Source organism: Manduca sexta, chromosome 19 (genome assembly GCF_014839805.1).
Source record: "Manduca sexta isolate Smith_Timp_Sample1 chromosome 19, JHU_Msex_v1.0, whole genome shotgun sequence".
In the NCBI taxonomy this organism is placed as follows: Eukaryota; Metazoa; Arthropoda; class Insecta; order Lepidoptera; family Sphingidae; genus Manduca; species Manduca sexta.
In genome coordinates this window covers 74,552-89,838 of record NC_051133.1, presented here as the reverse complement: position 1 = coordinate 89,838, position 15,287 = coordinate 74,552, and the positions used below count along the sequence as shown (strand labels likewise).

The 15,287-nt window shown below is 37.7% G+C and overlaps 2 protein-coding genes and 1 long non-coding RNA gene across 3 annotated transcripts; 2 read left to right on the top strand and 1 right to left on the bottom strand.

Annotated features, from left to right (window-relative positions):
- The first annotated feature begins 1 nt into the window (after position 1).
- Positions 2–389, top strand: LOC115454532. Its single transcript, XR_005112612.1, has 2 exons — positions 2–46; positions 327–389. It is a non-coding gene; the product is annotated as an uncharacterized LOC115454532 (long non-coding RNA).
- A 4,544-nt stretch (positions 390–4,933) lies between these two features.
- Positions 4,934–7,452, top strand: LOC115440431. Its single transcript, XM_030164727.2, has 3 exons — positions 4,934–5,129; positions 6,605–6,759; positions 7,252–7,452. Exons 1-3 carry the CDS (start codon positions 5,084–5,086, stop codon positions 7,306–7,308), a joined length of 258 nt encoding a protein of 85 aa, XP_030020587.1. The 5' UTR covers positions 4,934–5,083; the 3' UTR covers positions 7,309–7,452.
- Positions 7,453–8,594: 1,142 nt separating this feature from the next.
- LOC115440414 (exocyst complex component 1) lies at positions 8,595–15,115 on the bottom strand. The gene is made up of 10 exons (XM_037440428.1): positions 14,710–15,115; positions 12,853–13,398; positions 12,614–12,781; positions 12,316–12,423; positions 11,946–12,026; positions 11,710–11,873; positions 11,437–11,629; positions 10,061–10,417; positions 9,864–9,975; positions 8,595–9,780 (listed from the first exon to the last, which is right to left on the bottom strand). Exons 1-10 carry the CDS (start codon positions 14,770–14,772, stop codon positions 9,557–9,559), a joined length of 2,016 nt encoding a protein of 671 aa, XP_037296325.1. The 5' UTR covers positions 14,773–15,115; the 3' UTR covers positions 8,595–9,556.
- Positions 15,116–15,287: the final 172 nt, after the last annotated feature.

Genomic DNA, 15,287 nt, shown 5'->3' with positions numbered 1-15,287 from the left:
CAAATTATACAGCAACTATAAAAGAAAAAAACGTTTCATTTTATGTGTAAGTATACACTATTTAACTTATATTTATCAAATAAACCGAATGAATTTTATTCGACTGTCATGGCGACGGCGCGGCGGTCGACGCTCGCGCCATGTCAATGCGAGCTGCTAAAGGGAAGATGAGTAATGACTGTCTCAGGCTTTATAAACCTACTATTTCTGTTTTATAATATAATAACACGGTATGAAATAAAATCATGTAATAGGTAATAGTTTAATTTAAAAAATACATCAAATACTTGTAAATATTTACGGTTGTGCTTTTGTTTGAATTATAGAATCCCTAAAGATGGACTGCTAAAAGAAAAATGGTTGTGTGTGATTAGAACTCAAAGGTGTGAGAATGATTGGATACCAACTACATATTCTACCGTCTGTTCCGATCATTTCCTAGAGAGTGACATATACGTAACCAAAAATAATGTTAAAAATCACATAAATGCAAAAGGTCACATAATCCTTCCTACTGTAAAGGATATTCAAATTATTAAAAATCGGATTTTAAAATCGTTTGTAAGTTGTAACGACGTATTTCAGTCTTTATATGTTCATTCCTTAGAGCAACACCCGACGTTTAATCATAGATTACACCTTATCCGCGCTGTTATAAATAAATTCATTAATGTTCGCTTACATTTCGCACACAAAACTAATATAGATTGTAAAACTGATTATAAAAGACAAAAAAGGAATAAATTAAGTTTGTTTGAAGTTATATAAAGTAAACACGCTGGCGCTAAATAACTAGAGTTTTATGATGGAGACGATGATATATTATATCTTAAAGAATTTTTGTATACCTAGTCTTACGTATATAGAGCATTTAAAGCAATGAATATATTTTTTTTATATAGTTCACCTTACTGTCTAAAATAAATGTTTCTCTGCTCACACAATAAATTGTTTTATTAAAATGAAGTGTCCAATTTTCCCCAAATTTCTCTGATTGTAGGTCACACGCGCTTTGGCCAATGAGCGTGCGGCACTAACGTTGTAACGTAACTGTCGATGTATATATATCCTTTTCTAACGAATGTTTGCTGCATCTTTTTATTCCTTCTTCGAACCAATTTGTAATTATATGTATAGGTACGTGACTATAGCACATAGTGCGCCGTTTTTTTGTGCCATTTTGTTAGTGTATGCCGCGTCTATTTGTAAAACGTCATTGGGTACGAAGATGAGTGTTAGTTTATCGGCATGGGGAATAAAATTACTTACACCTCCTCGGCATCGATAGTTACCTAATACCTACGTTAATGAGTTTAGTCATTAACTTTAATAACATTTACTAATTTTACCGACTGTTTTATAACGATATACCGCCAGTAGTAAGTCATTATAATATTATTATTATAAATTTTTTACACTTAAGTTGATCTATTTTTATATCATATTAGAAAAAAAACAAATTAGAAACAAAATACCACTATAAACGTCGGTAAGAATAATTAAGAGTCATTTTATTGTCATTCTAAGCTTACACGAAGAAAATTAAAGTTTTGATAAAATGTTTTTATTTTGTAATAAGTATTTGACGCCCTACATAATATTTTGTCATCTCCTCCTTTTTTATTATTATTATTTTATTTTTTGTTATTATTAAAAATATTATTGTTTTCGATTATTGGTAGGTATTTTATGTACATACATAAAAAAGGTTATCTACATACGTTAATATTTTATGTACATACATTAAAAATTTTCGAATCCCATTCACTCGAAGGTTGAAATACCTACCAATAATCGAAAACAATAATATTTACATACATATAGCGTACATACACGTAAGTTGAATTTTTTTTGAAAACGAATTACCACAAATATCAGTAATGGAAATATGCAGTGTTTCAGCCACACAATTGTAATTATAGGTAGGTAAGTTAAAAAAATATTATCATATTTAAGCAAAGAGTTCTACGATTACATTACAGAGCGGACATTGGGAAGATTGTCATACAAAAAATTTGCGCTTATGTGATGGTTACTCAAAACCATCCCTCATACCGTTAAATTACAAAACATCAATGTAGAATATTTTACATTTATAATGATTTGCACGTTTTTAATGCGAATAATCATATTTTCTGTAAATATATTATTTTTGTATTAATATCTAAGGACGCTGTGACATCTTGTCATACGAACATTTCAAATAAGACTTATTACCCTTTTGGAGCAAAAATTTGGACCTGATGTCCGGTCTATGACAAAATATATAATTTAATGTCTTGTAATCAAGTTGGTTTAATCCAGCTACGGCAGCAGCAAAATGTAGTAATAACTTATAGATATTATAGCAGATTCGCCTGATTTAATTTCAAATGCAACGTGAATATTAGCAATAAAGCGCTGAAAAATATCACAGGCGCAGCGCATTTTGTTAGAGGATCTAGACAAATCATAATTATATCTACACCGAGTACCGGCTTTATTCTAGGCATCCGCTGAAAGCACCCAAGTTCTGATTATAACGTAATCATCGACGTAAGCTTAATACTTTTAGCAACAAAAACAGAATTGAGATCTAATAAAAAAGAGCTTCCCAACAGCTAAAAAGCTTACCAGACGCAACAAATATGTATGAAGGAATGTGTTGCGTACATATATAAATACTTTGCTTAAATTAAGGTCAGTCGGGGGAAGTGCGCCATAAAATTTTCATAGCTGGATTCAATGTAAAATAATTTCTTTTTGTGCTGACTTAAGAAGGTAATTTTATTAATTTAAGATTATTTGGTATTTTGTGATAACAACCTATAGCCATTCAAGGAAATCGGACCATAAATTAATAATATTTTGCTAAAAGTAAAAAAAAATGGTAGTAGGCGCACTTGCCTCTGGAAATGGGGTAAGTGCGCCTGTGTAAAAATAAACGCCAATATGGAACATTATAAAGAAAACACTCATTTTAGTCTATAGAGAAATAAGTTTTACTCGCATTGCCCTTGGATAATTTTTAATCACTCAATATTATAACAAACTATGGCTGTCAAATCAAATTCGGGGTAAGTGCGCCATATATTTGTAAATCAGGGCTTCAAAACATTTTAGATTTTTTTTTGTTGCTATATTTAGGTATTAATATTAGAGTTTTGTGTGCGGATATGTTGGAATAAAAAAATGGTAGCCCTAATACAAAAACCATTTTATTTCTAAAAACTAAAAAAAACATACAAAAATGTAGGAATTAACAATTTTGAATGCCTTATAACTCAATTACTTAGTATTTGGCTTTATGGCATTTAATATGTTTTAGCTGCATTATACCCAGATAACGTGCCTGATCGAACAGTTGCAACCTCGTCACGTAAAGTTGCTCTAGACCAAAGTATTTCATTTTTTCTTTTGTAAAAACGAATTAACTAAATCGCCCCATTATTTAAGTCGGCTCAAAACAAAATACAATATAACATTTTAATAATAATAATTCATATTAGTAAAACACATTTTCAAAAAAGGTTGGTAATATATGGTTCAGGGGCAAGTGCGCCATACGACTAGTAACTGTGGCGCACTTGCCCTACTCGACAATTTTGAGGTACGTTTTTTCGCATTGCTAAAAAATCCTTTATTTTTAGTATATATAAATAAAATTCAGGCAGGAAGTTAAAATAAAAGGTTTAAACTATGTACTCACCTTACTGGTTTACAGAAATATGTTGAATATCTTAAAATATTTGATGTTATCTTTCACGGGGTCATCTCTGTTTACAGGTCTAAATGACACTTAAAATAAAATGGCGAATAAATCGTATTAAAATGAACAGAGCCATTTATGGTTTTTAGTGGAACTGTATTTCAGTTAGTAGCATAGATATAAGATTGCGGTAATTGTATAACATCAATAGTTTACGATTTTTTTAGGGCAGGTGCATTTACCCCTTCGGCGCACTTGCCCCACCTGACCTTAATAACTTACATTATCTTTTAGTGTTCATAAAGAATATACGCTAGCGATAGCTATCTTTCTTTTAATCTCGACACCATTTAATAATATTACGATATCTTCAAAAACTACCGACTTTCGTATTTATAATATTATGATGTATAATATATCAACAATCTAAGTTTATCCCTATATTTAAAACATAAAATATTCTAATTCTGAAATAATGTAAGTAACATGTTGCTAATTTCATATTATGATTTAAATTGTATGTATTATACTAGCTTTTGCCCGCGACTCCGCCCGCGTGATTAAGTTTTTCCAGGACAAAGTTTTCCATTACAAAAGTCACGCTATATATTTTCCAGGGATAGATAATATCTTATTTTCTTCCCAGGGCCTCAAACTTTTTCCATGCCAGATTTAATCTAAATCCGTTGGGTAGTTTTTGAGTTTATCGCGTTCACGTAGGCAGACAGATGGAGAGTGGGGTCGTTGTTTAGTAATATATTTTTTAAAACTTTTTATGAGAAACAATTCCGTCATACTTACTAACATGATCGTTACATAACTTTAATCGTTTACGCGGCGCACGCAACGTAACCTCTCAAAAGTAATAAATGTTCCCCGTTTTTGCAATAAGTATTTTTCATTACTGCTCCGCTCCTATTGGTCATAGCGTGATGATATATAGCCTATAGCCTTCCTCTATAAGAGGACTATCCAACCTTCCTTTATATAAAGCTATATAGTATATAGATAGTCTGTGGTAATGGTGTGCTATTTTTGCAAATCAATACTGGCAACCCAAGGCAGACTATAACAGGGTTACTACATTGAATTTTCTGTTTTCACTTGCATATTTCCAGCTTATACGCCTTTTTGCATACATTATATGCTTTAGATTAAAATATTATGGTTTTGATCTAATCCAATTGATCTATTCTTGCTTTCTCGATGTGCTAAGTTACCCTAGAGAAGGAATATGGAAATACGGATTTGGGGAGAAAAATAAAATCACAACAGGCAACATTGTGTCATAGCGCATTGCGCAAGTCAATTTTATTTATCAAGAAAATTGGTTGGTGCAGAAAGGTTTCATATAGATTTTCCTGTATTTGTTTGAATAAAGAACACGATTTAAAAATGTTTGTGCCCCGCCAGGCTGTGTCTAGATTACTTCAGCAAACAGGTAAATTCATTTTGTTTTTATTCTGCCAGAATGAATTTTAGTTATATTAGGTATGCAATATACTTTAAATTAATTTTGGTTACCTTTAACTCTATTTTACAATGACATTATAACTCGAAATATAAACGAGAAACTTAGCTAGAATTGGGCATCAATTATATGTTTTAAACTTATGTTACATAACATCCCTGTTATAACCTAATTCATAGGAAATCTATAATCGTTATCTTGATATATTGCAAGTGTCACTAGCCATGCTAAATTGCGCATAGTGTATAGTTACCCCTAGCTAAAAACCTCTAGTCACCGAATTAATACGAATACATAATACAGCGACTTAAATATATTTACAAAGGCTTTTATTCTTAAACAGTACATCTCCACTGAGCCTCACTGATAACACAGCTAGGCTAGGTAGCTCTGTAATAATCATTTGAAATAGTAGTTATACTTAGTTAGGGTGTAGTTAAGTGTCAGAGAAACTGAAACCAATATTACTGGAACAGGTTTCACTGTACAATATGTTGTGGTCAGAACTCATTTACCAGAAAAAAGTACTCACTTACAACTTATACAAATACAAATCTGTCAAAATGCTATTCACTTTCGGGCTTGTTATGATAATACTTTTGACTGGTTGACTTGACTGAAATAAGTAACCTTCAAAAGAAGTTTAGTCTAATGGTACTGGTTAAAGTAAATGTTATATTTATTAAAACTAATTGATTCTGTCTGTTACGGTGCCATGGCTTATATAATAAAACATTTTTTTTTAAATTTGGGTTTCCTCCTGTTTCTGCACTTAACCTGTAGTAGGTCTGGCCATTAATTGTGCATTTAAGACCTCATCATGCAGTGTCATCTAATGTCACCTAACCTGCAATGTTGTATATAGAAGTCTTTAAGACAGTTCTGTTAGGTTGCAACTGTGTACACAAAAGAAATGTTACAGCATAAAACTCCTTTACATACTTGCCCTTTACATGTGAACTTAAAAGTAATAATCATTTATTTGTACACACTATAACAAGCAAAGAATAGAAAAATGTATATGTAAAAAATTACAATCAGACATCAATAATTGAAATGTGAATTTATTATAATCAGAAAACATACTGATTGTTACCAAATTTACTGAAGAATGTGGAAAATTATTAATTACACATGCTTATATTGTAAATGCAATGACATTCTAACTGGTGAAAAGTATTATCGACTAAAGGTGTAAATTAAAAAAAAATCACAAATTTGCAGTCAAAAGCACTTTTGACTCTTCATTTAGAAGTACTTTAACTGGTTAAAAAGTGTGAATACAACATGTGCACTACTTATACCAATTGTTTTATTGTTATCTCTATCATGTAAAATGTTTTTAAGCTCTGTACTGTAATACAATTATATTTCATTTTTCATTAGAAATTAAGAAACATTTTCCAATGGAACAGTAATAAATAACAGTTTTGATGGTATTGCAGTTCGTCGCTACCATGACGGGCACTTCAAGCCGCCCACCATGGACGACCTGCCGGTACCGCGCGGTTCCTGGCAGGCGCAGTACGATGCCAACCAGCGCCGCTACAACACCGCTCTATTCTTGGGACTCGCCTTCGCAACAACCACTTTCATTGTGGTAAGCCTCTTTTTCCAGCTTATATAAAATGCTTACTAATAGGAAAGTTATGTAAGCATTGTGCCATTTTAAAATTGTACAATATTAAGTCACAATAAGTCAAGTTGTATTTACAGTTAATATTTATAATTACAAACAGCTGTGTGAAGTCAGTAATTATTATTACTGACTTATTATATTATAAAATGTAAGGTGAAAGATTATGTTCAAAATATCACAAAATCTTAACCCAAAGTAAATTAACACTATAAAAATAACTGACACGGTACAGGTTGTGGCAGAACAGTTCGAGAACAGCATAATTTGTCTTTTTTAATGATAATGTAATTTCAACCTAATAATTATGTTGCCATCTTATTTTTAATGTGCAATTTCTTGCTATTCAGTATGACACATTACATAACACTAGCTTTCTTTAATAAGTCAAGCATCAATTATAATAGTTCTAATACCATATTCTAGTAAAACAAGTTAATGTATTGTTGATTACAGGCCAAATCCTCGGGATTGCTGTACCTGAACTACTCGCCTCCCAAGACCCTGGACTAAACTGTTGTGAAAGAAGTCGTCAGATCAGCATTTGTATTAGCCACTTCCAACAGTATCCAGCAATATTATGTTGTATTCACATTTACAAAGCTGAGCTGAGCTTAATGTTATTATAGTATTTAATAAATAAATAGTTTACTCCAACTATGTTTTTATGCAAATGTAGCATACCTACCTGGCAACTACTTGGACTGAAGTAGTGTAGTAAGTAGCGTTGCCAGACTTCCCGTATTCTAGACACAGTTTAAAATATCCCGTAAATCGATCGATCTGCAATTGACAAGTAGGTACTCACGTACGCAACGTTCGCATTTTTGCATTCATAATATCAATACGAATAGTTTTTAAATTTTATAAAAATCGAGTTGATGCCCGGTATTATAAGAATATAATTATTGTATTGGTACAAATATGTTAAAACTGAATCGATCCTCGCAAAAAGATTAAAAAAAATGTCGCAAAATAATTTTATTTATTTGTCAGGGGTAAAAAACTGAAATCCCGTATATTTTTCGTTTAAGCATTGTCCAAGGATGAAAAAATCTGGCAACCTTAGTGGTAATTTCCCACCTCCATAATAATGAAATTGGTTACTAATAAAACAGTTTCACAATGGTGAAGAAACCCGATGGTGTGGTGATGTGATGAATGGTGGTACTGATTTTTTTGTTTGAAAACTGATATGACTAAGATCATTCTTAGCTATGACTTATGAAGAACTTTTTTTATACGTAGCAAAGTGACTGCACTACACCTGATGGTAAGTGGAGTGGGATGCAATAGAATGTCGACTGAACCGGATATACACAGGATGATCCCCGAAACGTGACCTACTCAATCTGTTCGAGACACGAGATCTTTTCAAGAGTTTGAAGAGTTGAATGAGTTCATTTACTACTTTTATAGGTTTGATTGATTTTTAAATTTAGTGTATTGTCACTTACTAATATTTCCAAGATATGGCAGTCTTATGCTGCAGTATGTTGTCTGACCAAATATTTACTGATTTTTTTGTTGTCTATTGTTCTACATAATTACGCCCTAATTTCATCCCATATCTGATAATAATAAAAATACAGTTTTTTTTTAAAGAAACTAAACTGATATATTTAAGCAGATGAGCAAATCATATATTATGAAGCATAGGAAATAGCTTTTTTTTGCCACATACATAAATAGCACCATGTGATTAAAGAAGAACATTCAACAGTCTATCTTTTACTTTGTAAGGATTTTTGTGTCAGGGGTTACTATAGAGAATAACGTACATGTATTAAATAAGTTTATAAATTCGGAACAATCGATATATTTATAAAATGACGTCTATATTACATAAATATATAAATAATAATTATAAACAACTTTTAATCCACTTTAGTTATAATACACAATCAATAACATTCAAGGAACGAAATGAGAATGTATATTAAAGGCTGCACCACAAAGTAGGTATTCGAACCGGATAACGCGAAGTTGACAACAATAATTCGATTCAAACTTCTTGGAGGCTGTAAAGTAAGATGCGAGCGTAAGTCCTTATTAATACAATCAAGTCAACAATATATTTAAGGTTTATTAAAATAATATCTAATTATAATTTTGATATCCAAATATACATAAAATTATGAATACTATTTTGTTTTGGTTTTTTAATTTAGAAGCATTTTGTAATAAGTACAACACTACCATTTATTTTTGTTTTTCGTTCACTTTATGTCGTTATTTTGTAGCAAATAAATTATACCTATTCCAAATAAGCGCCCAACGACTTTGTCTTGTGATACAAAAGGAGAATGCTGAAATCTGTACTATTTAACAGCCTTCCTTATCGTGTTTCTTTTTTTAATGAAATAAGAGGATATTTGATTATTTAGTCGTTAATCTGAAATTTTATGCTATTTTCGCCATTTTGAATGTTGTTGACAGGGACGTTCCTGCGAAAATTTTAGTAAGAAATATTATTATATTGTGTATTTCAACACCACAATAAAAAATAATTATTGTTGTTTTATTTGAAAGTACGTTATTCCTACTGTTTTGTGTGTAATTTCACTAACAGAAAATTAAATCACGCGAGACAGATTTCCAACACACACATGCAATCTCCTTTGTAAAGATTATTTTTAACAATAATTATATAACAAGAATGATTGAACAATTGAGCTCGGCTGTAAATGTCACGCCGCCGCCGCCGCAACATATTATGTAGAGCATTGTATAATGTATAAGTTACAAATTAGGATGGTGATCAGTGTTCCCTGGCGATGTCTGAGAAGGCGTCGAGTATGTCCTGCGTGGTGAGCGGCAGCGCCAGCCCCGCGGCGGGGTAGCACGCCGCCACCCGCGCCTGCAGCGCCACGTGCTGCGCGATGAACTCCTCCTGCATGGCGCGCCACACCACCTGCAGCAGCCCGCCCTCCTCGCTCAGGTGCTTCTCCACCGTGCGGTACAGCCGGTGCAGCGACTTGCGCACTGCAACAACACCTCGTCTGCACTAGCGGCACACCACCACCCGCTACCACCCGCCACCACTCGCCACTACGCGCGGCTCCTACCTTCGTGCGCAGGGTACAGCGCGAGCACGCGTCGCAGCTCATGCTTGCTGAAGGCGGCGCGGTAGCATACCTCGTCTTCACGCACGCCTGACGCTACCGCCTCAGACACGCCCTGATAACATAAACGGAATTGTTTAAAATAACTATAAGTATGCTATAGTTATTATAGCATTTTTCCATTGTAGGAGCACATTCACCTCGAAGAACTGCGTGAGTTTCTCGAGCGGCCGTCCGAAGTATTGTGTGACGTAGGCCCGCAGCGCGTCGGAGTACCTCGTGCGACACTCGCGCCGCAGCGCCTCCAGCGCCGGCACGCGCAGCGACGACAGCGTGCCGTGCAGCCGGTGGTAGTTCTCCATGTGCAGCACGGCGCGCGGCGTGCGCGGGTGCTCGGCGTGCTGGATGGCGTGCATCATGGCGGACGCCAGCGACAGGTACCAGCGGTCCAGGTCGGCGCGGCGCCCGCTCGTCGCGAAGATCGCCTCGCACGCGCCGCTCAGCTCCTCCAGCTCCGACACGAACGAGAACACGCCGCACTTCGGCTTGCGCGCCGCCTGTACACGCCGAGCCACATACATAACTATTAAATATGTATTCACTACAACTCAACATCTATCTATCTATCTTCTATCTATCTATCTATACTTATAATAAATCTGTAGAGAGGTCAATTCTGTACATGAAATATATTTCCAAAATAACTATCAGGGGGTGATTAGGGTGCGATACTGATGCCAAAAATGCAATTAGTAAAATTTTTGTCTGTCTGTATAACCGTTATAGAAACAAAAACTACTCGACGGATTTTAACGAAACTTGGTACAATTATTTGTCATACTCCTGTGCTGGTTATAGTATACTTTTCATCACGCTACAATTAATAGGAGCAGAGCAGTGAAGGGAAATGTTGGGAAAACGGGAGAAGTTACTCCATCTTTTAAGCTTCCGTCGCGTGTGCAACCTTAATGGTTAAAGCTACACAGAAATCATGTATGACGGAAATGTTCTCCTTAAAATTATGTAAAAAAATATACCACGACAGCATATGTCTACCTTTTATGGTTGACTCACAATAACACGTGTAACTCCCGATAGCTTAGCATTTCGAAGCTTTCTCATTATATTTGTCTACTCTTACGTTTATAACACTCTCAGTCGTCCCTAATTAAAAAAGTTAACATTATTAAATATTCCATAAAAAGAATCATAGAAATCGGTATAGAAACACCAAAGTTATACATGAAATACGCTAATAATAAGCCATCATGCGTGAATACTGAATCATGCTATAAGGATTATTTTTGTATATATATAAGGTCGCGAACGCACAGGCAGGCGGCTTGCTTGGCACCTAGAGGCTAGCGAATCACCTAGCGAGTAGCTTCGTAAAACGAACATTCTCTAACGTTCGCGACCGGCTCCATTTTTGAAGTCCGAAATCCACGCGGGCGAAGCTGCGAGCGGAAGCTAGTCGACAATAAAATTATAAGTAGCGAATAACTAGTACTACTGTCTTGGCTTTAAATTTGCATCTAGTAATAATTTACGTTTGACGTCATTTGCGGTACAGGACCTGTTTGACGGCGTCCGGTAGCGCGGCGAGCCTGTCGGCGACGCTGCGGTCGGCGCCGCGCTTGGCCGCCACCGCCACGCCCGCCAGCGCCGCGCGCGCCCACCGCGCCTCGCCGCGCTCCCCGCGCTCGCCCCGCTCGCCCTCCGCGCACAGCACGCGCCGCCCCACGCACGCCAGCGCGCGCATGGCGCCGCTGCAACACACGGCGCACGCGTCACGTGAGCGGTCAGCGGTCACACGCCGCGTCTCGCCCGGGTGGTGGTGGTGACTCACTAGGGCTCGCTGCGCTCCACGTGGCCCACGAGCGCGACGAGCTCGGGCTCGAGCGCGGGGAAGAGCTCGTGCATGAAGCGGCGCGTCTCTGCGCCGGCGCGCCGCCCGCCGTCGCCGCGCTCGCGCTCGCCGCCCTCGCTCTTCTCCCCGTCGCTGCTGTCGCTCTGCCGACATTCATTAATGGCATTTAAATAAAACGACACATTGTTAAATTATCATATACAATTCTTACAAACCTTTATGTCGATGTCCAAATAGAAGAACTGTGTGCAGAAGTCTTGCTCGGCGTTACACAACGACTCCACCAAACTCAACACCTATCAACAATCATTAATTATGTTGGTTGCTAGGTTAAACATTGGCCCCAAGTTCCTACATATAAACGACACGGTAACAATAAAACAGTTACCGACTTTACTTTACACATTATACATTATAGGTACATTTACAATTTATGTATAACTTCCTTCGTCTCGTAGTCGAGACAACATATTAATTAGACCGAGAAACTTCGGAGTCGAGCCTCGAGTGTGTTTGAATTGTGATATAAGTTAGATTAGCGTCACTAGTGTGGCGCGCGGTGCGCGGTGCGCGTGCGCTACTCACGTGGTCGAGCAGGTCGTCGGTGCGGTCGCGACAGAGCGCGGCGCGCGCCGCCTCGCACGCGCCGCGCACCTCGCGCTCGTACACGCGCGCCCACGAGCCCGCGTACACCTGCCGACCAACACGTTCCACAAATGTACACCAACCATTACTGACTTAGCCAATTTCACTTTATATATTTTTTTTAATAATTAATAATCTGATATTTAAAATTCCATATACCTACCTAAGTAGTGAGCTGATGTCCTTAAATCAATTTTAAACACATCACATGACCAAAACATCAAGACTTTAAGTTCACCTTGACAAGAGCGTCGAAAGCTTTTTCGTCCATATCCTTGAGCCAGCGCATGAAAGGCGCGTATGGTGCGAGCTCGGTGTGGTGCCGATGCGGGCGCGACTCCTGCGCCGCCTCGTTGCCGAGATGGATCAGCGCGTTGTTCAGATGTCGCGCCAGCGCCGCCGCCAGCTGTGCACCAAGGGGAGAGTCAGCATCTTAAGCACGTCATTATCCTACCTGTCACCCGTTGTACGCATCACCTGATCCTTAGCACGCGCCAGCCGGCGTAGTCTCTCTCGTACGGCCGCCAGGCGACGGCGCGGCGCCGGCATCGTAGGCTCGGCACGCAGCGCGGCGCGCAACGCCTCCGCGGCCGCCAGGGCGCGCGCCCGGCCCTCCGCTGTCGTCAGCACCGGCTCCGCCAGAGAGTCTAAGTCGCGCAACGGCGGCGGATCCAACCAACGGTAGATAGCGTCCAGCTCGGCAAGCAGAGCTCGTGCGTTGGCGTCCGCACGGGCGGCGTCGGTGCGTGCGTGCGCGGCGTCAGGCGCGGCGCGAGCGAGCGCGTCGCAGCGGCGCAGGCGCGCCCCGAGCGCGGCGGCGGCGGAGAGCCCGTCGTCGAGACGTGCGGCGAGTGCGGCGCCGGCGCCCCCGCTCTCGGTGGCGGCGGCCAGCATGCCGCCCACGTTGAGCGCGTCGAGGCGCGCGACTCGCGAGCCCAGCTGCCGCACGCGCCGCTCGGCGTCCTGCTCTCCGTCTCCATCTTCCAGCAGCGCACCCAAAGCAGCTTCAGACGCCGTCACTGTCTATTCAACAATAAATCATTTCCCACTTTGACATAAATAACCAATATTCATAAGACACAAGAAAATCATTCATACCCTGGATCCAATACTTAGTTTAACATGGGTATCTACATATATGTCCGGAATACTCAGCACTCATTCAAATTATAGCTGTTTAAAATCAAAAACCTTTGTCACAATATTAGATAGCCTCAATAATATTTCCATCATGATATAATGCACTCTAATATCATTTTTAGTTGTGATAGATAATATTTATGATTTTTAAACAGCTTTTTGCTATACAACAGCTCAGACTTATGTTGTATTTCAATAATGTCGAGGGCCATACATCACTCAATAAATCTTGTCCCACTGTTGATGCCACTAAAGCCATGCCGTTTTTATCTTTATGACCCGTAGTGCAGTCATTAGTGTGATATTGATATTTAAGTGATACTAAATTTGTTTTTGTTTAAACATTGGACAAAAACGAGTTTCATAATATGTTAATAAAAGACTGTTTTTGGTGGAAAAAATACTGTGCTTGACAGGTGCTACTCAAACTCAACAACATAGACAATAATGGTACAAAAGGGATATGCTAACTTTAAACATGGTCAAACAACCACAAACAATGTTGAAGTCATTAATCAACCTAATTTAGCAGTTGCATTACAAAACATAAGAAAGTCCATTAAATTGATTTGACAAAATGTACATTGAAGTTGTGTGACATAGCAAAAGAATTGAATATGTCAAAAGGAATTCTATTCGCTTTATGCACAAACATTTGTCCAGCAAGCTTTATTTGTAATAGGTTCCATGCATGCTCACTGCTGATCAAAAACAGCCGAGTATTGTCAACTCAGAACACATTTATGAAAAGATAGAGGAGCATTGGAGTGCATGTATCATATTTGAATGTGACTGTGTTAATGATTACAGCTGGAATTTGTTTAAATGGGTTTATGCTGATTAGGGCCTGGACTTATTGAGTGATGCAGTATGTATGAACCTGACTGGGAACCAATAAAAGAGATCTGGCCTCATTATCATTACAGTACAATATATTTGACAACTGTAGTATAGTAGTTATTTAAAAACTATTAAACTGATGCGGTGGACAAATGTGTGTAAAATAAATATACAGAGTGGGCTCATACTTCACACCTGTCTCACCCGTGAACCTGAACCTGCATGTTACATGCAGCCAATGCGTTAGTAAATTGTAACATTGAATTGGATTATGTATAAAATATACTTATCATAAAATTTCTAGTATAGTTTTATAAATTTAGTTTGTGAATAACAAGGATTCAGAATACGGACCACATCCGGTGGCTCCTTGGCCCCCTCCCACTCTCTCTGCAACGTCACATCTTCGTACTTCATTTTCTGCTACAGTGATTCGGTAATGTCGGTGACACCGCCCCTTTCAATAGCTAAATAAAATACCAACTTAGGTATTCACCACTAAACAACTACAAAAAATTATTCGTAATTAAAACCACTTATCACTAGATACAGAGACTAAAATAATTATAGTATTATAACAAACAATAAATAGTGTAATGATCACGAGTGATTTATTTTTATTGAATAGTTTATTTATTTAGATTAAGAGTTTAGTATGACTATTACATGGAACATAATATTATAATCCAAGTTCCAATGAGAGTACCAATCAAAGTAATGTTTATTTGTCTCTGGTTCCAATGTCAATTTGGCAGCTGTCAGTTAGGCATTCCATTTTTTTTTGTTCCACAGAGAACCGGCTAATGTTACGCGACTATGCTGCCAATAATAATGCTGTTCTAGAATGTCTTTTAAGAATCTGAAAAACAAGTGCATACATCGCTGTTTTTCGATTTGAAACACATTGCAGACAGTGTAATTACTGGACATCA

Bases quoted from the DNA above. Each gene is read 5' to 3' on its own strand.
- LOC115440431 (XM_030164727.2), top strand. From the start codon at position 5,084: ATGTTTGTGCCCCGCCAGGCTGTGTCTAGATTACTTCAGCAAACAG. The intron at 5,130-6,604 runs GTAAATTCATTT...ATGGTATTGCAG, and splicing joins TAGATTACTTCAGCAAACAG to TTCGTCGCTACCATGACGGG. The intron at 6,760-7,251 runs GTAAGCCTCTTT...TGTTGATTACAG, and splicing joins CAACAACCACTTTCATTGTG to GCCAAATCCTCGGGATTGCT.
- LOC115440414 (XM_037440428.1), bottom strand. From the start codon at position 14,772: ATGAAGTACGAAGATGTGACGTTGCAGAGAGAGTGGGAGGGGGCCAAG. The intron at 13,399-14,709 runs GTCCGTATTCTG...ATTGTTGAATAG, and splicing joins CCAAGGAGCCACCGGATGTG to ACAGTGACGGCGTCTGAAGC. The intron at 11,874-11,945 runs GTTTGTAAGAAT...GAATGTCGGCAG, and splicing joins ATTTGGACATCGACATAAAG to AGCGACAGCAGCGACGGGGA.